General features: G+C 45.5%; 1 protein-coding gene across 2 annotated transcripts in view; it reads right to left on the bottom strand.

The window, feature by feature from the left end:
- The window catches only part of SORBS2 (sorbin and SH3 domain containing 2), a 610,065-nt gene that overhangs the window by 250,402 nt on the left and 334,051 nt on the right, over positions 1-25,612 (bottom strand). For both annotated transcript variants that reach the window (XM_030191487.1, XM_030191488.1), the window contains exon 8: positions 18,322-18,494. In XM_030191487.1, the coding sequence (XP_030047347.1) occupies positions 18,322-18,494 (173 nt within the window). The remainder of the gene's footprint in view (positions 1-18,321; positions 18,495-25,612) is intronic.

Raw genomic sequence — 25,612 nt, 5'->3', positions numbered from 1 at the left:
GATAGAAGCAAGAGCCCTGCCCCAAGGAACTTCAGCCCAGAAAGCAGAACTTGTGGCCCTCATACGAGCTCTGGAGCTAGCAGCAGGACTGGTGACCAACATTTATACTGATTCCAAGTATGCCTTCACAACTCTACATGCTCATGGAGCTTTGTATAAGGAAAAGGGACTCATAAATGCTGCAGGCCAACCTGTTAAGTATGGACCCTGAAATACTTCAGCTGCTAGAGGCTGTGTGGGCCCCTAAGAAGGTAGCTGTCATTCATTGCAGGGGACACCAAAGAATAGATACTCCAGTGGCCCGAGGGAATCCGCCATGCTGATCGGGTGGCCAAGGAAGCTGCTCGAGGACCCCCAGCAAGTACTGTGACTCCCCCTGTTCCAAATCCGATTGCAAGAATGGACACCTATGTATACCCAAATGGAAGAGAAATGGGCTCAAGAAGAAGGTGCAGTAAGGAGACCTGATGGCTGGTTACATCTCCCTGATACCAGAGTTCTGGTGCCACGCCACCTAGCTTGGCCTGTAGTGTCTCAAGCTCATGACCTATCACACTTAGGGAAAACAGCACTAGCCCGCCTACTCAAGTCGAGTAGTGGTGCTGGAAGGATTGGATAGTCTGGTTGCCACTGCCTCTGCCCGATGTACTCTCTGTGCCCAGAATAATGCCCGTCAGGGACCCCGTATTCCACCAGGAGTTCAGTCTAGAGGATCTAACACCCTTTGAGTCCCTAGTTATAGACTTCACAGAAATGCCCAGGAGCTGGTAGGCTCCGATATCTCTTAGTTATGGTCTGTACCTTTTCTGGGTGGGTGGAAGCATATCCTACAGTCACTGAGAAAGCCACAGAAGTAGCTCGAGCCCTCCTTAGGGATGTCATCCCCAGGTATGGACTGCCCCTTGCCATAGGTTCAGATAATGGTCCCGCCTTTGTTGAAGCTACACTTCAGGCCCTGTCCCGCGCATTGCGCATTACCTGGAAATTGCATTGTGCCTATCGTCCCCAGAGTTCAGGGCAGGTTGAGCGAGCAAACAGAACCTTGAAAAATAGCCTAGCAAAGATTTGTCAGGAAACCCAACTGAAATGGCCACAGGCACTGCCACTAGCCCTCTTCCGCCTCCGATGTACCCCAACTAAAGGAACAGCCCTCTCTCCCTTTGAAATTGTGTATGGGAAGCCCCCAGCCATTTTACAGGGAATTAAGGGAGACATAGGGATTTTAGGGTCTGCCCAGGTGCAGGAACAGGTAGCCCTCTTGGGTAAGATAATTTCTGAGCTTCAGTCTTATGTGAGAGAAATAAACCCTGTCCCCTTCCAGGCTCAGGTACATTCCTTCCTGCCAGGGGATAGAGTTTGGGTGAAAGACTGGAGGCTTCAGCCTTTGGGGCCCCGATGGAAAGGACCTTTTACTGTTTTGCTTTCTACCCCTACAGCTGTGAAGGTCGCAGGGATTACTCCATGGGTCCATTGGTCTCGAATTAAGTCTGCTGATCAGACTGAGCCCAGCACGGATCAGACGGAGCCTAGACAGTGGAGAGCAGAAAGTGATCCAGCGGAGCCATTGAAGTTGCGCTTGACCCGAACCAAAGAATCTACTAGCTGAAAAGAAGGGTCAACTGCATACTGCAGGAGCGGCTGAACTTCGGCTTCACACTGAGACTCTTTCTTGCCTGATTCTGGCTTTCTTGGAATTTGAAAGCTTGATCCTTGTCAGTTGAGGGTCTATCCCAACTGGTATAAGAACTCAAAGACTGAGAACACTATATGAGAGTAATCTGTGATTAGCACAGACTGTTGAAATATTATTGCTTAATTAGTTTGCTGTATTTGTTTTAGATTAGGAAGAAAGAAAATGTTAGTAGTTTGGATGCTTTTGTTGTTTTCTACTCCTTGCCTCCTTGTTTCTAATACCCCAACTCGCTCCAACCTTTGGTTACACTCAGTCCAGGAACTAATTAGCCAGGCCAAGATTACTTCCCCTTGTATTGTGTGTTCCCGATTTTCTCCTTATACCACAGATGTCCCAGCTGTACCTGTCCCTGTGCAACTCCCAGCTCTTATACCTCCCTACTTTTCGAGTTCAGGTCCTTGGAGCCAGGATTATACTTGGTGGTCCTTTTATAATGCTACTTCCCCCTCTGAATCTTCTCTAAGGCCAGTTTTTACGTCTCCCTATCCAGCCTCTGGAGTGTTTTGTTTAACAAGAAGCATCTCAACTGTTCTTCCCATTCCCTGTAATTATACTAATGTTCTCCCAGAAAAAGGAGAATCTGTGTGGGTAGTTTCTCCAGGTACTCCTATGTGCCCTGCTACCATACCTGCAGATTATGACCCAGGTGATTATCTGGCTCCTAAGCGTACCACTGAGAAGACTATAGTGTCCAAGCTTATTTTCTACTTTCATAAGTCCCCGGGGTATGAAGAGTTACTAACAAATGAGCAGCCTGTCACAATTGGGGATTGGCGCCTATGGTGTGCAAAGTCTCCATTTCGTCTTCGTTCCCCCTGGGATAGGGGCTCGCATTATGGGCACCCTAAGTACCCTGTCCAGCCTGAGCCAACATTTATTGGTAACTTTCCTCACCCTCTCCTTGGTCATTACTGGCTCTGTGATAATGTCCTCCACATGATTCTTCCCTCCACATATGATTTTTGTGTATTGGTAACCTTGAATTATTTTCCTAAAGTTATTCCTCTTAAGCCGCTATCCCCGCACCGCTCTAAGCGAGAGGCTTTGTCCTTACCTTCCTCCGTTGCCACAGAGGATGAGGCGATTGAATTAGCCCTCCAGTATATTAATTCTACTTATCCTCTGACTAAAAAGAGACTTGTAGCCCTTTCTGCCACGGCCTGGATTCCAATTGGGGGCCCGGTAGCGGGTATTACTGAACTAGGTATGGCTACTCGGAGACTTCAGTCTCTACTCCATGTTCTAGTTCATGAGCTGAACGTAGTAGTCAATGCATTGCAGGATCAAATTAATGAATTAAGTATAGTTTCTCGGTATAACCGTATGGGTCTCGACTATCTCTTTGCAGCCCAGGGTGGCCTCTGCACAGTGCTAAATTCTTCAGAGTGCTGTACTATTGTCATAAATAGGACGCATGTAGTTAGGCATGCTATGGATAAAGTCCTACAGTTGGCTAGCCTTAATGTGGAGGATTACCGAGGAGGGTTAGATCTTACCTCCTGGTGGTGGTCATTGACCTCCTGGATACGTCCCTTGTTTATTTCCCTAATAGTCTTAGTTTTAGCAGGGTTGTTGTTTTGTTTCTTGGCCTCATGTGCTTCGGCAGTATGCCGTCGGACCTTAACAAGTAGGGTAATGGTGATTCACAAGTCTATTCCCAGTTAGGATCACTATACTCTCCAGAGTTGTGAGACTTATTTCTGCATAAGCTGATTTTAGTCTCAAAGGGGGGAATGAGGCAGCCATAGGCATAATATATATAAGAAATCATATGAAGGGTTAATTCTGTTAAAAGCTTGAAATTTGGATTCTAACTTTTTACTTTGCAACTAAAGTGAAGTCCTGCCAGATGGTTCATATTATTTCAATGTCTAGTTTGGCCGAGCTAAGGTTAGGAAAGGTCAGTGAGAAATGAAACTCTGTCCCTTGTGAATTGCCAATGCTAGCTGGCACAGCTGTAAACTATTATGAATGAACAAAGCCAGACATGCTGAAGTTTAAAAGGCTGAAATACTATTTCAGAAGTTCTTGATATGTAGATTTTGTTATAAGGAAATAGTTAGATTCTAAATAATTCTAGATATTCCTGATGTTTAGATATGTCTTATAAGAATGCTTATTTTAGAATATGTTGTATTCTGTGTAAATTAATAATTCTGTGTGGAATGTTTGTTCAACTTTCTGTCTGACGTTCTGAGTAGGGCTACAGTGAAGGGGGGCCAACATGTGTTTTGAATTAACTATGGTCTTAGCTAGTTCTGTGTATGGAGCTGAGAGGTGAAAAAGGTCAGAACTAGTCAGCTCTCTTCTCCTTGATTAATTATAGGTAAAATGCAGGAATGGTCTTGGAAGTAATAACCTGATATGTATGCTATTAATTAAGATTGGCTTTTGACCTCTTTAATGAATGCCAGAGTTTAGTTAGCAGTTAGTATGAACCAGACTAGGAATATGAGAATAACCAATGTTAGATGGGGCCTCTTAGTCTCTAAGGGAATCCAGTCTAAGCCATAGATGAGACATCAATCATAATGAGAAATGTAAGAGTTCTGGAGACCAAATGTCTGGCTTGAGGGGCCCCAGGTCACAGGTCAGTTTAGGATGTCTGGAACCTATGTAACTGATATTTCAAAAGTAATGATTGGTTGAGGCAAGGTAGCCAATCAATGTCTTAACCAATTGGGAGTAAAGGGGGCTGGGCTAGGCTAGGCTAGGAGGAGGGCTTAGGACCCTATTTAAGTAGGAGCAGAAGCAGTTTACGTCAGAAAGAAGAAAGGAAGGAGCTCAGAAGAAAGAGAAGGACAGAAGGAACAGACAGAAGAAGGAGAAGACACAGAGAGCTGAGACAAAGACACAGAGAGCTGAGACAAAGACACAGAGAGCTGAGAGAGAGGAGAAGAGAGCTAGAACTGATGTCCTGCTTTGTTTGCTGGCAAATAAAGAAGATTACTCTCTCATTCTGGTGTGTGCTGTCTGACTCCTGAAGTATCACAAATTCCTATCTCAATTCCTGCAACACACTGATGATATTATCAGATGGTAAATAGTTCTTTGCTCCTCCTGCCTGCTATGTTAGAAGTTGCAGGATGCCTGGATGTCACCACAGGAACCCTGAATGCAATAGCATACCAAGGGCGGGGCAGTGGCGACGGTCCACCTCAGGTGCAGGCAGCAAGAGGGTGCACAGAGCAGGTGCATGGCTGTTGGCTTTGGCGGTCCCCTGCCCCCTCTAACGTTACTTCCTGTGCTGGGGCAGGGGACTGGCCGAGCCAACAGCTGCGCGTCTGCTCCACGTACCCCTTGCTAGAAGGAAAGGTCAGGTGATGAGCTTCGGACGGGGGGATGATGTGCTGTGGGGGGCGCAGCAGCGACCGACTCTGGGTGGCAAACAGGCTAGGAATGCCACTGCCTGAATTAATCCTTTCTCCTTCTTCCCTGGACTACTTAGGGGTGGGAAGGTTCCCCATAACTCCCCATTAAAACATGCCAGCAACCAGGTTTTGGGTCCGTTACTTTTCCCTTGCTTATTGAATCTTTGCGTTTGTGGCATGTGCCTTGTAGTGCCAACTTCTGGGGATGTCACAGGCTGATTCTGCACTCAGATCACAGCATCACGCTGGACAGGAGGGAACTTCTTTTTGGCATGGGTTAAAGGCAGGAGATGGAATCCAAGACAAACTTGGAAGACAAAAAGGGAACTTATAATACATAGGAGGAGGTAACTGCTGCCACCAGACCCTTTCCCAAATTATTATAGAATTTTCTACCATTTGTTCAGTTTCCAGAGGCCTCTATCTTCTCTGGTAATGTCTAGTGTGAACATGTGATTTCCTGGCAGGTGCTAGAACAGGAAAAAACAACAGGTTCAGAGAAAGGCCACAATAGAAATCGGCTCCAAACTGTCTATCTAATCAGAGACAGAAGCCTAGAGATGAGAGCTGGAAAAAAAATGCAGGCAGCTTCAACCTATTGGCCATCAGGGCTGCCATAGGCCTGTAATGGAAGCACTAATATAATGAACTGATGAACTGTGCACAGCATGCACAAACTGCTGTTGAAATTCTCATGATGTTTTACACCTTCACCCCTCCCAGGAAGAAAGGGTTTCCTAGGGATCTATATATAGTAGAGAGGTGTGGTAGTCGTGTTAGTCCACTTTTAAAGATAATCAATAGAAATAAAACAAAATAAAACATGGAAAAGAAAATAAGATGATACCTTTTTTATTGGACATAACTTAATACATTTCTTGATTAGCTTTTGAAGGTTGCCCTTCTTCGTCAGATCGGAAATAAGCAAATGTTGGTAGATGACAGTATATATAAGTGAAACCTCAAAGCATTCCAGTGACAGTCTAACAGGATGGGGGTGGATAGGTGAGAGACAGGAAGATATGCATGGAGACATGTGGAGGGGCATAATCGAACGAAAACGTCTATCTCCATGGGCGTTTATCTCCGAGAACGGGTCCTTGAAAGGGCGGACCGAACCGTATTTTCGAAAAAATAGACTTCCATGTTTTATTCGACAATTTGTGAGCTGGGCGTTTTTGTTTATCAGCGATAATGGAAAATGAAAGCGCCTAGCTCAAAAACGAATAAATCCAAGGCATTTGTTCGTGGGAGGGGCCAGGATTCGTAGTGCACTGGACCCCTCACATGCCAGGACACCAACCGGGCACCCTAGGGGGCACTTTTACAAAAAAAAAAAAAAGTTAAAGAGCTCCCAGGTGCATAGCACCCTTCCCTTGTGTGTTGAGCCCCCCAAATCCCCCTCAAAACCCACTGCCCACAAGTCTACACCATTACTATAGCCCTAAGGGGTGAAGGGGGGCACCTACATGTGGGTACAGTGGGTTTGGGGGGGTTGGACGACTAAGCATTAAGCAGCACAATTGTAACAGGTGGGGGGATGGGCCTCGGTCCACCTGCCTGAAGTCCACTGCACCCCCTAACAACTGCTCCAGGGACCTGCATACTGCTGCCAGGGAGGTGGGTATGACATTTGAGGGTGAAAATAAAAAGTTGTGAAACATCATTTTTTTGTGGAGGGAGGGGGTTAGTGACCACTGGGGGAGTCAAGGGAGGTCATCCCCGATTCCCTCCGGTGGTAATCTGGTCATTTAGGGCACTTTTTGGGGCCTTATTCGTGAAAAAACAGGGTCCAGGAAAAGTGCCCTAAATTCTAGCTACAAACGCATACTTTTTTTCCATTATCGGCGAAAGGCGCCCATCTCTGTTCGGGTGATAACCATGCCCCAGTCCCGCCTTCACCATGCCTCCGACACGCCCCCGTCAACTTTGTACGCTTCCGCAATGGAGTGCAGTTGAAAACGTCCAAGTTCGGCTTTCGATTATACCATGTTATTCGTTCTTGTGAGATAAACGTCCATCTCCCGATTTAGGTCGGAACTTGGGCGTATTTCTCGTTCGATTATAAGCAGGATAGGGATCTATAGAAATAATTTGGGTGTCCTCTCCTACCTATAGGGATCCAAAGGTATTGGTGCCAGAAATCTCCCTAAGGGGCCCTCCTAGAAAATTACAACAACAACAACAACAAAAAAAAAAACAGCATCCAAGATCCACATAAATATTTCAGATACAAACATTATTTCAAAGATAAAGACTTCCTTTTCAAAGAAAAAGCAAAATTATTAAACTTTATTTAATTCAACATGTAAAGTAGGGTGGCAGCAGAGTGGTAGCCACCCTCAATGGTGTCGCAATCACCTGAGGGACAATTTTGAAGTTATGGGGAAAAGTTTATGAAGTGTAGAATTCACAAGTGTGAACCATGTGTGAGGACTGGTCACCTAATGATGTCCTAAAGGTTTTAGGGAAACGTTGCCTGAAAGGTAGAAGGGGAGGAACAAAGGCTCCCAGAAAAATCACTGCAGCTGTATCTCCATGCGTGACAGGATAGTGAGACTGCTCACAGAGATCCCCTTTATTAATACCCATTACACAATAGCAAGGGGCGTAGCTACAGGTGGGCCTGGATGGGCCCAGGCCCACCCATTCTTACTTCATGAAAGACTACAGAGGAAATTGGAGGGTCATGGGATAGGAGGAAAAGTCCTATTGTGGATTAAAAACTGGTTGAAGGATAGGAAACAGAGAGTAGGGTTAAATGGGCAGTATTCACAATTGAGAAAGGTAGTTAGTCGGCTTCCTCAGAGGTCTGTGCTAGGACCGCTGCTTTTTAATATATTTATAAATGATTTAGAGATGGGAGTAACTAGCGAGGTAATTAAATTTGCTGATGACACAACGTTATTCAAAGTCGTTAACTCGCTACAGGATTGTGAAAAATTACAGAAGGACCTTTCGAGACTGGGAGACTGGGCGGCTAAATTCCAGATGATGTTTAATGTGAGCAAGTGCAAGGTGATGCATGTGGGAAAAAAGAACCCGAATTATAGCTACGGCATGCAAGGTTCCACGTTAGGAGTTACGGACCGAGAAAGGGATCTGGGTGTCGTTGATAATACGCTGAAACCTTCTGCTCAGTGTGCTGCTGCGGCTCGGAAAGCGAATAGAATGTTGGGTATTATTAGGAAAGGTATGGAAAACAGGTTTGAGGATGTTATAATGCCGTTATATCGCTCCATGGTGCGACCGCACCTTGAGTATTCTGTTCAATTCTAGTAGCCGCATCTCAAGAAAGATATAGTGGAATTGGAAAAGGTGCAGCGAAGGGCGACTAAAATGATAGCGGGGATGGGACAACTTCCCTATGAAGAAAGACTAAGGAGGCTAGGGCTTTTCAGCTTGGAGAAGAGACGGCTGAGAGGAGACATGATAGAGGTATATAAAATAATGAGTGGAGTGGAACAGGTGGATGTGAAGCGCCTGTTCATGCTTTCCAAAAATACTAGGACTAGGGGGCATGCGATGAAACTACAGTGTAGTAAATTTAAAACAAATCGGAGAAAATGTTTCTTCATCCAACGCGTAATTAAACTCTGGAATTCGTTGCCGGAGAACGTGGTGAAGGCGGTTAGCTTGGCAGAGTTTAAAAAAGGGTTAGACGGTTTCCTAAAGGACAAGTCCATAAACCGCTACTAAATGGACTTGGGAAAAATCCACAATTCCAGGAATAACATATAGTAACATAGTAGATGACGGCAGAAAAAGACCTGCGCGGTCCATCCAGTCTGCCCAACAAGATAAACTCACATGTGCTACTTTTTGTGTATACCTTACCTTGATTTGTACCTGTCCTTTTCCGGGCACAGACCATATAAGTCTGCCCAGCACTATCCCCGCCTCCCAACCACCAGCCCCGCCTACCACCACCGGTTCTGGCACAAACCGTATAAGTCTGCCCAGCACCATCTCCGTCTCCTGCCACCGGCTTTGCCACTCAATCTCGTCTAAGCTCCTTAGGATCCATTCCTTCTAAGCAGAATTCCTTTATGTTTATCCCACGCATGTTTGATATAGAATGTTTGTACGTTTGGGAAGCTTGCCAGGTGCCCTTGACCTGGATTGGCCGCTGTCGTGAACAGGATGCTGGGCTCGATGGACCCTTGGTCTTTTCCCAGTGTGGCATTACTTATGTACTTATGTACCTCAGGCCCACCCATTCTCAGTCTGATCACCAGTCAGGTTCCTAGGTGTCAGTTAGCCTGCACAGCTGCTGCTCATTAGCTCAGCTTCAACCAGGTGCAACAGGAAGTGCCTCATCTGAGAGCCTGTTGCAGCAGTAGCTTCAGTGATTTTTGTTTGTTTGTTTTAGGTACCTGGTAAGCAATTAAGCAGCAGCCCTCATGTCTTGCCTGCCTCATTTGCTGCTGCTTGGGCATGGGGGGGGGGGGGGGGGGGGCCTCTGCTTTACTCTGCTAGGGTAGGCTGTTTTTCCTATGCTCTGCTCTCACTGCCTGCCCCCGCAAATCATTCTGGCACATGTTGGGTCTTTACTATTAGTGATCCTCCAGGACACAGAGAATTCTGCAGCAAAATCTAGAGCCTCGGTCAGGGGCGTAGCTACAGGTGAGCCTGGATGGGCCCAGGCCGGCCCACTTTTGTCTCAGGCCCATCCAGAGTCCCTCGCCTGTCTCCTTGCCGGCTCGCCCTCTACCATCCCCGCCGTAGCCCCTACATTTAATTCTATCTGTGCTGCCTCTTCCTGTACACAGTCTCTGCCTCCCAACCCTGCGGTAGCGCTTGTAGTTTGCTCGGCGCTGCCTGACAGCTGGCAGACGCGGCTCGACGTCCTGCTCCAGGGCCTTCCCTCTGCTGTGCTGATTCAACTTCCTGTTTATGCAGGGCGGAATGCACATGGCAGAGGGAAGATCCCAGAGCAGGTCGTCGGCGCCTTGTCTGTGAGTTGATCAGGCAGCGCCGGTAGCAAATTGCAAGCTCTGCTGCGGGGGTGGGAGACTGTGAGGTGCAGGAGGAGGTAGCACTGATAGCGTTGAATACAAGCATTGTGGCGGGGGGGGGGGGGGGAGAGAGTGAAGACTACAGTGGTCTCTGCTGGCTCTGCAAAGGGAGGGGGCTGAAGGGAAGGGACAGGTTCTGGATGTGTGTTGGGGGAGTGAGGAAGACAATGGGGTGCTGGCCCTGCAAGGGGAGTGGGCTGAAGGGAAGGGTGCTAGACTTGTGGGGTGGGGTGAGGAAGACAATGGGGTGCTGGCCCTGCAAGGGGAGTAGGCTGAATAGAAGGGTGCTGGACTTGTGGGGGGGTGCTGGCCCTGCAAGGGGAGTGGGCTGAAGGGAAGGGAGAGGTGCTAGACTTGTAGGGGGAAGGTTGGAGGGAGGGGGGAGGTGCTGCATTTGCAGGTAGAAGGTTGGAGGGAAGGGGAGAGGTGCTGGATTAAATTTGCAGGGGGGGTTGGAGGGAAGTGGAGAGGAGCTGGATATGCGGGGGGGGGGGGGGGTTGGAGGAAAAGGGGAGATGTGCTGGATATGCAAAGCGTTGACATGAAGGGGAGAGGTGCTGGACATGTAGTGGGGCTGGATGAAAGAGAGAGAGGTGCTGAACATGTAATGGGGGGTTGGATGAAAGGGAGAGAGGTGCTGGACATGTAGGGGGGGCTGGAAGAGAGGTGCTGGATATGCAGGGGATGGCTGAGGGAAAGGAGAGAGAGATGTGGACCTGCAAAGAGGGCTGGAGCAAAGAGAGAAAGGTGCTAGACCTATAGAAGGGGTTAGAGGGAAGGGACAGAGATGCTGGACAAGGGGATAAAGGAAGAGGGAGTCAAATGCTGAACCCACAGTGGGAGAAAGAGCCAGAAGCATAAGGAGAAGGAAAGAGAGAGGAAGAGAAGATGGTTGGGGTGGGATCAGAGAGGAGAGGGACACATTGGTGTGAAAGGGGATATAGGGAGGTGTACAGATACAGAAAGGAGATGATGGGCATTAGGTGGGAGCATGGAGAAAGGCACACAAATGTGAGATACTGTATGGGGATGGCAATGGCATATGGGCACAGAGGGGCAATGCCTGCCAAGGGGGGGGAGGGGGATATGGAATAGAATACAATGCTGGACACTGGAGAGGGGGGTATATGGACAAAGAAAGAGGGGAGAGATACCAGACAAGGGGGGGGAATAGGAACACGGGTGCATAGGTGCACAGAGGAATGATGATGGATGAAGGGATATGAACACAGGGGAGATACTGGACAAGGAAATATAGGAAAACAGAGATGGGAGATGGATGATGGACATGGATAAAGAAGAAATGCCAAATGGACAGGAGACCCTGGCAAGTGAGTTAAGAGAAGACAGAGGGAAGCAGAAATCAGACACCTGGACCAATATGATTTGAAAAATAAAATGACCAGACAACAAAAGGTACAAAAATTTATTTTATTTTTAATGTTGTGAATATAATATGTTGGATTTGGAATGTATATCTTGCCAGAGTTGATTTTAAACATAGCTGGGGTCAAGGCCAGAAATCTAGGAAAGGACCCCAAAGTCCATTACCAGGCTGCGCCTTCAGCTTCCAGCAGGCGGGCTTTCTCTGGCCAGGGAACCAGGCACAATTGCTCTAGTTGCAACCCCTAACACCATCCCTGGCATGTGCTGTCTTTATATTTTGCACAGGAGGAAATGCCTTTCTTTCATGTTTCTCTGGTGTTGTACTACATGCAAGGTCTGGTTTCTTGAGGTTTCTGTTTAATTTATATTTCTAGAGTTTGTGGTCACTTATTCTGTATTTGACATTTGTGTTCTCTGTGTGTGAGTGAGATATTCTGTTAGCATGAAGTTTCAATGTAGCATTCTGTAGTAAGGTGGCTTGTTCAGCTTTCCTGATAAATGTATTTGTATTTTAGGGCCCCACTATAATATTTAAGGCACTTAATTTTCATAGGTAGGATCTTTGTTTTTGGAAGTTAGTGTTGGCATTGTAGATTTGCTGTGGGTTGAGTGACTTTTGTTTTATAGATTTTAAAAAAATTTAATTTATAATATGACTGTAATTGAGATTACACTAGAAACCAAAATTTCTATGTATGATGAGTGTTATGTGGAAATGGCCTTCCTGTGCTCTGTATCCATTGTTGGTGGAGGGCGAGGAGGTTCTCTGGATACAGAATGTGTTTGGCTTCAATACCATATGTGTGTTAGAGGACCATGGCTCAATGGGGCTGACATGCAGCCTTTTGTACTGCCCTTAGCTCTCAATTGGCCTGCAGCCACTGAAGCCTGCACTGCTACCCTCATTGAAGTTATGGGGAGCATGGTAGGGACAGAGCATGGGTGCATCAGGTTGCTGTTTTTTGTCTTTCAAAAAAGTTGTAGTGCCCACCCATCCAACCTGTTGACCCACCCAAAAATTGCCTTCTGGCTACGCCACTGCTTCTCTGTGGGGTCACAGTGAGGTGCTGATTATACATCTATCCCAAATGCACCCAGTCTGCCAAAAGTCACATATTCCCAGGCAATACCACACACAGTGTTTAAATGTACCTTCTGTATTTCCACTCTTAAGACAACTCTCATCTGTTGATAACCCTATTTTGTGTGCCCAGGACAGGTGGATATATAGGTGGCAATTAAACTTAAAATGGAGCTCTCTAAACTGACTACTCTCTACCAGAGTCATTCCATCTACTACTACTACTACTACTATTACTACTACTTATCATATCTAATAATCTCTTTTGGAGATCTTTTGAAGTATAATCTCTGAAGTCTTTCCTCTACTTCTCTGCAACCCATTGGCAGTGAATGCCATTAATAGTCTTCTTGAACTATACATAATATTTGCCCATTAAACCCTTCCTGACAACAGAGAGAGGCCAATTCTCTTCAAAATGGAGTCTTCCAAGCTTATTCTATTTTGGGACACTAACCAGCTTATTTTCGAAGGAGATCGCCGGCCATCTTCCGACACAAATCGGGAGATGGCCGGCGATATCCTGAAGCCAGCCAAATCGGTATAATCGAAAGCCAATTTTGTCCAGCTTCAACTGCGTTCCATCGCGGGGCTGGCGAAACTTTAAGGGGGCGAAGGCAGGACGGGGGCGGGACGGGGGCGTGTGTTGAGATGGCCGGCTTCGCCCGATAATTGAAAAAAGAAAGCCGGCCTTGACGAGCATTTCGCCGGCTTCACTTGGTCTCTTTTATTTCAGGTCCAATTCCCAAAAAAGTGCCCGAACTGACCAGATGACCACCGGAGTGAATTGGGGATCACCTCCCCTGACTCCCCCAGTGGTCACCAACCCCCTCCCACCCTAAAAAAAACAACTTTAACAACTTTTTTTGCCAGCCTCAAATGTCATACTCAGGTCCATCGCAGCAGTATACAGGTCCCTGGAGCAGTTTTAGTGGGTGCAGTGGACTTCAGGCAGGCGGACCCAGGCCCATCCCCCCCCCCCACCTGTTACACTTGAAATGGAAAATGGGAGCCCTTCAAAACCCACCCGAAACCCACTGTACCCACATGTAGGTGCCCCCCTTCACCCCTTAGGGCTATGGTAGTGGTGTATAATTGTGGGGAGTGGGTTTGGGGGGTTGGGGGGCTCAGCACCTAAGGTAAGGGAGCTATGCACCTGGGAGCTGTTTTATTTATTTATTTTTTTGTTACTTTTTAGAAGTGCCCCCTACGGTGCCCGGTTGGTGTCCTGGCATGTGAGGGGGACCAGTGCACTACGATTCCTGGCCCCTCCCATGACCAAATGCCTTGGATTTGCCCAGGTTTGAGATGGCCAGCTTTGGTTTCCATTATGGGCAAAAACCGAGGCCGGCCATCTCAAACCCGGCCATCTCCGACATTTGGGCGGCCCCAACCGTATTATTAAAAAAAAAAAGATGGCCGGCCATCTTTTTCGAAAATATGGTTGGCTCTGCCCCTTTGCAGCGCCGGCCCTGGAGATGGCCGGCCATGGAGATGGGCGTCCCCGTTCGAAAGTTGTGTACATAATGCCATAATTGCCAATATTGGTAGCAATCTCGAGGCTGTAATCCCAGAAGAATTAATTATTGTATCATAATATAATAAGATGGCCTTGTCTTTCTCCTTCAGCTTATTTTATAAAGGCACAAAGACACCTATCTGACCAATATGCAGCCAGTGACAAAGTGTTTTAAACTCTGACTGTTGCCAGCTAAGTTCGATCTGGATATTCAATGCCTGGCTATATCTGGGCACCGGAGTTGAATATCCAGGTCTGACTGGACTGCTGCTGGCTGTCCAAACTTAAGTGGGCCCCAGACAATATTTAGTCAGGACCCACATTTATTTTTATTTATTTGTTGCATTTGTATCCCACATTTTCCCACCTATTTGCAGGCTCAATGCGGCTTACATAGTACCGTAAAGGCTTTCGCCTAGTCCGGTAGAGAAACAAATACAAGGTGATAGTGTGGTCGAATAAAGGTACATGTGTAATTTGTATCACGTACATAAGTGTTTCTATCAGTTTCTCCTTCCCCTCCCCAATTAAGACCCCTCCCAAATCCTTCCCATGATCAGATCCCCCTCCCGAGCCTTACTCCCAAGATCAGCTCTCCCAGGCCTAACTTACAGTCCTGATGATCCATTGGGGCTATCCTGGGCAAGAGTGATCCACACTTACTCCTGCCCCTAGTGGCTCCATGGGCTAAAATGGCTGCTGTGAGCTCAAGCGGTACTCTCATGGTTCTTCTGCTAGAGGTCAGCCTTCCATATGGGGTTTGGGATGGGGAAGTCTGATCATGGGGAGGAGGGAATGGAAAATGGGTTGGACCAGGTTGGGGACAGGGGGGGCAGAAGAAGGGGATTGCATCCAACAACTCTGGGCACTACCCAGAAGCTATGCTAGTGCTGATCAATATTCAGTGCCAGCGCCCACATACTGCTATTTCTGTGATCCTATTTGGTCACTTAGGGTCTCTTTTACTAAAGGGTTGGTGTGCAGCAAAATGCTTGCCGCAAGCCAATCCGGAACTACTGCAGGAGCCAGGTGGTAGTTCCCACTCCCAGTATGTGCCATTTCTGGCGCTACAATAATAGTTTCTATTTTTGTAGCGCTAGTGTTTACAAGGTGGTAAGCACCGCCACCTCAACAGGTGGCTGTAAGTGCTCCCCCTCAAAATGGCTGCACGGCAAGTGGTTCACTTACCTCTCGGCCATGTCTTTTGCAGACAAAAAGACAGCCTTTTACCTGCTGTTGTAAAAGAGGGCCTCAGCGTGTGTCAAAAACATATGCTGACGCCAGCGTAGGCCCCCTTTTATCACAGCTTAGTAAAAGGACCCCTTAGCTATGTGAGCACTGGCACTGAATATTGCTGGCACTCACACGGGTGTCTGCTACTGGGGCTGATTCTGGGAGCCTATTTTATAAAGGCAAATAGGCATATGTGTTGCTGTTATAAAGTAAAATGCAATCAGATCCCAAAATCAAGTTAACAAATGATCAAAGATCAAATTGGTACAGCTGGTTTATCAAGCAGATATCAAAACAACAGAGGTAAGCAGGTATACATTCAATAACTCAATACATCGCCTGCTATCATTAGATAATAAGAAGCTATAGCACTCACAAATAGCTATAAATGTGGAAAGTAATGCCTCAGCATCAGATGAAATTAGACTGATCAGCAATCTTCTAAGAATACGTTTTGAAATATTTGAAGATGTATTTCTACAGGGTTTTGATTCATTTTTTATTTATTCAATTTATTTATTTGTTACATTTGTATCCCACATTTTCCCACCTATTTGCAGGCTCAATGTGGCTTACATAGTACCGTAATGGCGATCGCCAATTCCGGTATGAACAAATACAATGTGATGTTGTGGTAGAATAAAGATCATGTATAACTACCGGATTGGCGATAGCCTTTTCGGTTTATTGTAAGCCACATTGAACCTGCAAACATGTAGGAAAATTGTGGGGTATAAATGTGATAAATAAATAAATAAATAAATAAATTAGGGAATCGTAGGGAGGAAGAGTTATGTCCAGTACAATCTTTGGTTTCATTGTGTTGCAGGATTCAGGCATTTAAGTTGGGTCGGTAGGGAATGCCTTTTTGAACAGGTTAGTTTTTAGTGATTTCCGGAAGTTTAGGTGGTCATACGTTGTTTTCACGGCGTTTGGTAATGCATTCCATAGTTGTGTGCTTAAATAGGAAAAGCTGGATGCATAAGTTGATTTGTATTTGAGTCCTTTGCAGCTTGGGTAGTGGAGATTTAGGTATGTTCATGTTGATCCTGTTATGTTTCTGGTTGGTAGGCCTATGAGGTCTGTCATGTATCCTGGGGCTTCGCCGTAGATAATTTTATGAACCATGGTACAGATTTTGAATGCAATACGTTCTTTGATTGGGAGCCAGTGCAGTTTTTCTCATAGGGGTTTGGCGCTTTCGAATCGCGTTTTCCCAAATATAAGTCTGGCTGCCGTGTTTTGAGCAGTTTCAAGTTTCTTTATGATTTGTTCTTTGCATCCCGCATAGATTCCATTGCAGTAGTCTGCATGGCTTAGTACCATTGATTGTATCAAGTTGCTGGGCATTTTTTGTCAGTTGGACTTATATTTCATTAGATAGAGCCAGCACATACCATATATTGAATGGATTTTTTTGTGCCTTGTGTTTCTTTCTCTACTGTGTTTTTGTTTTGGTGGTTAGGTTGCCAGTGATTGTAATTGCTGTAACCCCTAAGTTTGGCACTGAGGGGGTCTTTTACAAAGCAGCGGTAAGCCCAACGTTGGCATGCTAAAATGGAACTACTACCAGTTGTTCCGGCAGGAGCGCAACCATTTCCGTTACTCCAGGAAAACTTTTTCTCTAGCACGGTGCTAACCGGCAGTATCGGGTATCGGCGAACGCTGCCCAGGTACTGCTGGGTTACCGCAGGAGTTCGTACCACCATCTCAATGGGTGTTGGTAGGTGCTACACGCGTGGCCATTTTTTTGTGAGGTATTTTAGCAGCTGAGGTAAAAAGCGTCGTGATGCACGAGAAAAATGGCTTCCGCAAGTACCACAGTGCCCTTTTTCCTGAAGCTTAGTAAAAGGACCCCTGAGGCATTCCCTTCCACTTTTATAGTTAGTTGTGAATGTTGTGGTTTCTTGTTATCTAATGATAGTTAGCAGGCGAAGTTGTGGTTGGTTTGTTCATATTTTTTATAACGTTTCAAAATCATGTCATTAATTGTGCAAATTTATGGAGATCAACACATTAACTATTATAATCACTGGTCCAGTCCTTAAAGTGAAACATTCTAATGTGTAACTCTGCTCAGAATTCCAACATAAAAAGGTGATATAAAAGCTTTACTAGATTTAAAAAAGTTAAAATAATGTTGGAAATAGTAATATAGGTTAGGTAATCACACGTAGCCTTTATGTCTATATTTTGTATTACTTATGTATAATCTTCTATGATCTAGCCATGCCTCCCAAGTGATGGTGGTCTAAGAAAGTTGACTTTATTTTGATATAAGAGGTTTCTTCTATTTGCTTTGGCTTCTACTGTGTTTCTGTATGACAAGTGTATGGCTTGTACAAAGTTTTGTAAAATCACTATAAATAAATAGCTAAATAAATAAATAAAAAGGTGATAAATGTATGCAAAATCAAAATACAGTCTACACAATAAAACTCAATCAAAACCAGTCCTTAATTGCCTTATGTCTTATAAGGAGCCATTTTATAAAATTAGCCACCACATGTCTGGATATAGGTGTATACTGACAAAAAAAATCTCTTGGATTCCTCAAATTAGTACAGTGCTATTTCTTCTAACATGTTCTCCAAAGTTTCCATTCTATTAACATCAACACATCATTGTAAGGACCTAGAGTACTTTTAAAAGTGCTAGCAAAAGTAACAATTTTTTAGGATAAAACCAGATCTTCATTGCATTACTAATTCAGAACAGTCTTAACATATTTAGACCAGAGGTATTTAACTGAAGACCATTTTTTAGAAAAAGTAAAAACAGTCTGGCTCTAAATGTTTCCAGTTAAAATGGAGAACATGAATTTATTGAACTGCTTCTTAACAACAGCCCTTTCTTCCAACAGTACAGTGCATTTCTTTTTTGAAGACTCAGACTACTCATTCCATAAGTATATACAATATCCGAGCAGAAGAATATATATATTTTTGTAAATCTTTGAAATCAATCCATCACACTGGATAGCAATCCTTCTGTAAAAAAAATAAGGAGATATTTCCTACCGTTCTAATTGCTGTTGGGATTCCAGATTCATCAACGGGACCGATTCCTGAATAATGCGGTGCTTTAATAACTGTGACTTTCTTTTCTTCTGATGAGGATCTGTAGATGGGCACTGTACCACTGCTGCTGTTGCCAAGAGACTGAGCATGCTGCAAATATGAGTCAGTAGATTCTGCAGAGAAAACATGACATTTAAGGCAGCATGATCTGATTTATCTGTTTCAGGCACTATGCCACACACATCTGTACATCTATTATACAAATGCTGTTCCATGTGGCAGAAATATTGTAAGGGGGTGGGAATGGAGTGGCTTGACAAACTCCTATTCCCAACTGTCATCCCAAAGCATTTAACAACTTCCCTGCTTGTTGAATTGGTTTGCTCATAGGTTTTCTCACCATAGCATTCTTAAAAATTCATCTGGAATTACATCTTTCACAGGGGAACAATGGGCAAGATCATTTAAATATTTGTTTAAAGTATCTGTTGCCAGTAATCTGATTGAAATGGCTTTAAGATTTTCTATCGGTATTATACACCAGTGAAATTTAAGAAAATGTTTCTAGGAACTTTGGATATTGGCTGGAGAGGCTGTGGAGAGTGGGGGGGGGGGGGGGGGGGGGGGGGCGCTTCCTTCACATGTGGTGATCCTGTCCAGTCATAAAGACCCAATGGGTTTTGATAACTGATAATCTGCAGGAAATATTGGGGAAGATGTACCCATTGCAACCAGCGTATTGTTTGTTACATCATAAACCAACTACAATTACTGTCCCACAACACAAACTCGCTACACTGCTTTTTACGGCTAGTAAATTGGTTATTACACAAGTGCGGAAACAAGCTTCCTTACCTTCTCTATCTCAAATTCTGCAGAAGCTGGATTGTATTTTTCAATTATTGAAGCTTACAGCTCTGCGACAAGGACAATTGACTACATTTTATGACACTTGCAGGCTTATTTTCGAAAGAGAAGGGCGCCCAACTTTCAACACAAATTGGGAGATGGGCGTCCTTCTCTCAGGGTCACCCAAATCTGCATAATCGAAAGCCGATTTTGGGCATCCCCAACTGCTTTCCATCACGGGGCTGACCAAAGTTCCCGGGGGCGTGTCGGAGGCGTAGTGAAGGCAGGATTGGGGTGTGCCTAACAGATGGGCGTCGAGTGATAATGGAAAAAAGAAGGGCGTCCCTGACAAGCACATGGGCGGCTTTACTTGGTCCATTTTTTGTTACGACCAAGCCTCAAAAAGGTGCCCGAACTGACCAGATGACCACCGGAGGGAATCGGGGATGACCTCCCCTGACTCCCCCAGTGGTCACTAACCACCTCCCACCCCGAACAAAAAACTTTAAAAACTTTTTTTGCCAGTCTGAAATGTCATACTCAGGTCCATCACAGCAGTATGCAGGTCCCTGGGGGTGGGGGTGGGGGGTGGGGGAGGTATGTGTGTGTCAACGGAGACATATGCTTTTGCTGCCTAAAACTAGGCAGCTCCTTATGGAATCACCTCTTACAGGTACTCAAATTTCTAATGGAAAAAAAAAACACTTTGGGGGCAATTCTATAAATGGATGCTTAGATATACGCACCCCAATGCAGAATAGGGAGCGTCTATTCTATAATGGCATCTGGGCACCGAGGTTCTGTTCTAGAATACTAGTGTAAACCTGTATAGGCAGGCACACTTACACCAGGTCTATGGCAAGCATAGAAAATAAGAAACAACATAAGCACTGTCAAGCCAGATACAAAGCACTGATAAAGAAGGCTAAAAGAGAATATGAAGAAAAACTTGCCGCGGAGATGAAAACTCATAGTAACAATTTTTCAGGTATATCAGAAGCAGGAAGCCTGCGAGGGAATCTGTGGGACTATTAGATCAGGACGGAGTAAAAGGAGCGCTCAGAGAAGACAAGGCCATAGCGGAGAGATTGAATTAATTCTTTGCTTCGGTTTTTACGGAAGGAGATGTAAGATATTTACCTGTACTGGAAACGGTTTTCAAGGGTGACAGTGCAGAGGAATTTAAAGAAATTTCAGTGAATTTGGAAGATGTACTGAGCCACATTGAGGAGGCCACAGGCCAGGGTGCCAGGCAGACAGGGATAACCTGGTGCCGTGCCCCTAGCCCTGCCAGCCACAACATGCGCGGCTCCCCAAGCATTGCAGGAGCTGCACAGAAGCAAAGCGTCACTATCGGGCGATGCCAAGAGGGAGTAGTCATGCTTATATACTGCGACCATGAGGCATGCTCCTTTTCTCTGCCAGGCATGGGTGGCGTGCGAACCAGCAGCAAACTCTCAGGTGCTGTTTACCCCTTCCTAGCACGCATTGAAGAGACAGCTGGAGCACTTTCCTTAATAGGAGCATCAGCGGTGTGGAGAAACAACATGGCCACATTGGACAGCTAAGAGCTTTGCTGCTTGGGGGCTACAGCAGCGCAGAGATGCCACACGGCCGCATTGGACCCTGACCTGGGTAAGATCCTGTGAAGAAACAGTGGTGTCCTTTTACAAAGGTGCGCTGAAAAATGGCCTGCAGTAGTGTAGGTGCAGGTTTTGGTGTAACATTACCCCAGTTCTCTGCCTAATAATGCTAATGGAAAACATGAGCTGTGCGACAGCTATGCCACCCCACTTACTATACAGTATATCATGGTTGGATATTGTCTCTGATTTAAAAAATGGACCTGTAAATAACTTTGTAATTTGTAAAACCTATTTGTTTTCCAGTATAGGATATGCATTTACTTCCTAGCAGGTGTTTCAACACAACAACTTGTTGATTAGTTATTCAATAGTCAAATTCAGAACAAGTATCTGATCTGAAAAACAAGGGATATAGGAATGGAGCAGTGTGCCTCCTTCCCCCCTCGCCACTCACCAGGGTCCAGAATTTCTCTCTCTCTCTCTCCCCCCTCTGCTCCCCCCACAGCTTCTTCCCTTTTTGCTTTCCCCTGCTGTGGTCCTCCACCTTCCTCTAGTCCCTCCTCCCCCTCGGTCTATCTCCTTGCCTCAAACCACCTTTCTTCCTGCAAATGCTTGCAGTAAAATGAAAGAACATGGACAATAGAGCATCCTACTCAAGCACTCTGTGAGGCTCTGCCAGTCCCCTCCCCTCTTCTTGCTGCTATGGGGGCAGGGCTGGGATAGCTTTGCAGAGTGCTTGAGTGTTAGGCTCTATTGAATTCTCTTTCATTTTACTGCTGAAGAGGTCCTGGGTGGGAGGGAGCCCAGCCCAGGGAGGGTTATGGAATCATTGCAGTAAAAGAGTGCTCTGATTTGCAGAGCTACCAATTGGGCGGAGCGTGGTAGGTAATAAAAGGGGAGAATTAGTGGGAAAATATCCTTGGTTGCCTAGGTCTTAAACTGTCTACATGCCCCCTACCAAGTGACCCCAAGATGTTTAAGGGAGATCCTAAAGTGCCAACTCTGGTTTGGCTGACTCTAAAAGAGACAGTTGCAGTAAAATTCATAGAAGACGGTACAGAAACCAGAACCTTGGGCCATAACCTAGGACACGCTCTGCCCATGGTCAGGTATTACCCATAAGGTGATACCCACGAATGGTAGACAACTACATAGTGGTCCACACCTGGTGATGATAAAGAGTTACTGGGAGGAGGGACATCTCATTGCAAACTCCTAGTTTGTGTAAGGGGTAAAATGCCCACTGATGACTGAAGGTGACCTGGAGTTTTATGAGTAATTACTTTACTGACTGTGTTGAAAAGATAATTGAAGCAGTGCTGTTATCTGATGAAGTTTTAATAAAGTTCAGGTTAACCTTAAACCTCCTGAAGTGTTGCGTGGTTCCTGGACTGAGCAGCTTCAGGGAACCCGGTATTGGATCAATGTCTACCAAAGCACCCTAGCTATCATTCTGGACCAGTACCCCATCTTGCTTGTCTGTAAGAGAGAAAGTTGGGTGTGCACAAGAGTGAACAGAAGCTGTGAAACTGAAGAAGCATGCAAGTGTTCCTCTGTGTCCTGGGTCTGGAGTTAACCCGGGTGAGACTTTGGTTACACTGACACTTATAGCCACAACAGGAATAAAAGAGGTTTGAGGGGTAGAAATGAATTAGTGAAAGGCTGCTGCTTTGACTTTGCACTTTAATTCAACCGCGCTTAAAACTGGGTGGGCGGGCCTGAGCCGAGATTGGATGGCCCAGGCCTGCCCCTAGCTATGCCCCTGATCCCCACTTGGCAGCAGGTCAGTGAAACCTTTTGTTGACCCTTAATCTATATTAACTCTGTTCCTGATGTATGTGTGTAGGTGCAAAGTCCACTTAGCTGGATCTGTCTTGACTGGTTTCTTTGGTCTTTTTTGAACATTGGAGTTTATAGACTGTAGCGATGACTGTGCTCAGTATCGACAAACCCCTTCTTAGGTGCAGTTTCGCTGGTTATCAGGTCTCACCTATCTTTAACAACTCAAAAGGAAGTAAAACCTGACTTCCCTAACAAGCAGGATACCTTTTTGTGTCACTTCATTTAAAATGACTGGGCCAGAATAACTAAGGACAAAACCAAAAGATAATTTACTTTTATTTTCTTATACTTCCAAGACCTATTCACAGAACACTTTTCCCTAACACTGAGAAGAGTTAGAGAAGTTTTCTTCTTTGGCTTCTTAGGAAGCCACTCACTCTCTGTAGTGTTCTATGTGCACACATTGCATACACGCTTTCATTCAAATCTTTATTTCTTTTAGCCCACAACAGTCACTAAAAAGCCTCTGGTTTGATTAAGCCTTTACTACTACTACTACTACTATTTAGCATTTCTATAGCGCTACAAGGCATACGCAGCGCTGTACAAACATAGAAGAAAGACAGTCCCTGCTCAAAGAGCTTACAATCTAATAGACAAAAAATAAATAAAGTAAGCAAATCAAATCAATTAATGTGAACGGGAAGGAAGAGAGGAGGGTAGGTGGAGGCGAGTGGTTACAAGTGGTTACGAGTCAAAAGCAATGTTAAAGAGGTGGGTTTTCAGTCTAGATTTAAAGGTGGCCAAGGATGGGGCAAGACGTAGGGGCTCAGGAAGTTTATTCCAGGCGTAGGGTGCAGCGAGATAGAAGGCGCGAAGTCTGGAGTTGGCAGTAGTGGAGAAGGGAACAGATAAGAAGGATTTATCCATGGAGCGGAGTGCACGGGAAGGGGTGTAGGGAAGGACGAGTGTGGAGAGATACTGGGGAGCAGCAGAGTGAATACATTTATAGGTTAGTAGAAGAAGTTTGAACAGGATGCGAAAACGGATAGGGAGCCAGTGAAGGGTCTTGAGGAGAGGGGTAGTATGAGTAAAGCGACCCTGGCGGAAGATGAGACGGGCAGCAGAGTTTTGAACCGACTGGAGAGGGGAGAGGTGACTAAGTGGGAGGCCAGCAAGAAGCAGATTGCAGTAGTCTAAACGAGAGGTGACAAGGGTGTGGATGAGGGTTTTGGTAGAGTGCTCGGAAAGAAAGGGGCGGATTTTACGGATGTTGTAAAGAAAGAAACGACAGGTCTTGGCGGTCTGCTGGATATGAGCAGAGAAGGAGAGAGAAGAGTCAAAGATGACCCCAAGGTTTCGAGCTGAGGAGACAGGGAGAATGAGAGAGCCATCAACAGAAATAGAAAACGGGGGGAGCGGGGAGGTGGGTTTGGGGGGGAAAATGATAAGCTCGGTTTTGGTCATATTTAATTTCAGGTGGCGTTGAGACATCCAGGCAGCAATGTCAGACAAGCACGCTGAAACTTTGGTTTGGATGCAAGGTGAGATATCAGGGGTAGAAAGGTAGATTTGGGAGTCATCAGCATAGAGGTGGTAGGAAAAGCCATGGGATGAGATTAATGAACCAAGGGAAGAAGTGTAGATAGAAAAGAGGAGGGGACCGAGAACAGAACCCTGAGGTACACCGACAGGCAGAGGGATAGAAGTAGAAGAGGATCCACCAGAGTGAACACTAAAGGTGCGGAGGGAGAGGTAGGAAGAGAACCAGGAAAGGACAGAGCCCTGGAATCCAAGTGAGGACAGGGTATCGAGAAGTATGCTGTGATCGACAGTGTCAAAAGCAGCGGAAAGATCAAGAAGAATGAGGATGGAATATTGACCTCTGGATTTAGCCAGTAATAGGTCATTGGAGACTTTAGTAAGCGCAGTTTCAGTTGAGTGGAGAGGGCGAAAACCAGATTGTAATGGGTCAAGAATAGCATGTGAGGAGAGAAAATCAAGGCAGCGGCGGTGAACAGCACGCTCAAGTAATTTGGAGAGAAAAGGAAGGAGGGAGATGGGTCGGTAATTAGAGGGACAAGTAGGGTCAAGTGAAGGCTTCTTAAGGAGAGGTGTGACCACAGCATGTTTAAAGGAAGCAGGGACAGTCGCAGTGGAAAGTGAGAGGTTGAGAATGTGACAGATAAAAGGAATAAGAGTAGGAGAGATGGCATTAAGAAGGTGGGTGGGAATGGGATCAGAGGAACAGGTGGTACATTTTGAGGAAGAAAGGAGAAGTGTAGTTTCCTCAATAGTAACTTCAGGAAAGGAGGAAAGGGAATGAGGGGAAGGAGAGAGAGGGGAACGGACTAGTGGAGGGAGAGCCTTTAAATATATGCTCTCTCACACTCTGTGAGATCACACATAACAGACCAAGCATACCAGAACCCTCCTTGTGATAATCACACGTATTCTGCTGAAATCTGTTATCTATCTCTTTTGTAGTAAAGAAGACCAGGTTTTTTATTTTACAGTATCTGACAATAGTTGCAGCAGCTTCTCACCCTGCAAACACTGTGCTAGGCTTCACCCCCACGCTAAAGGAGCAGACACCCCTTCACACATTCATTATCTTCAGCTACCAGATCCCTCCTCCCTTTGCTATCTCCCAATTATTGAGACCGGTTTTCTTTCACTATTGAGCTGCAGCAACCACTGTGTCACACTACTCAGGCACAGCACTAGGTCTCACACACACACGCTGAGGGAGTAGACACCTCTACACACATCTGCTTCCTTTAGCGTCCACTGCCGTCCAGAACTCTTGAGAAAAAGAGACATTCCTATAGAAATCTGGCTAAGCTTGGTCATCTGACCAATACCCACCAATCAGGGCACATACAGAACCTAGAGGTTTTGTTCTTTTTTTAACCAGCTTCACACGGAACCTTAACATTCTATTCTCCAATTTGGTTTTATTTTCCTTCAAAAAATGGACCAAAAAACAAAACGTTCAAAGCATAAAACCTTGTTCAAAACATTATTTTCAGAAAAAAAAGATGTTTTACTTTTTTGAAAATGACCTTCTTTCC

Source organism: Microcaecilia unicolor, chromosome 2 (genome assembly GCF_901765095.1).
Source record: "Microcaecilia unicolor chromosome 2, aMicUni1.1, whole genome shotgun sequence".
Lineage (NCBI taxonomy): Eukaryota > Metazoa > Chordata > Amphibia > Gymnophiona > Siphonopidae > Microcaecilia > Microcaecilia unicolor.
The sequence above is the reverse complement of the archived record's forward strand: the minus strand, read 5'-3'. Positions and strand labels throughout refer to the sequence as shown.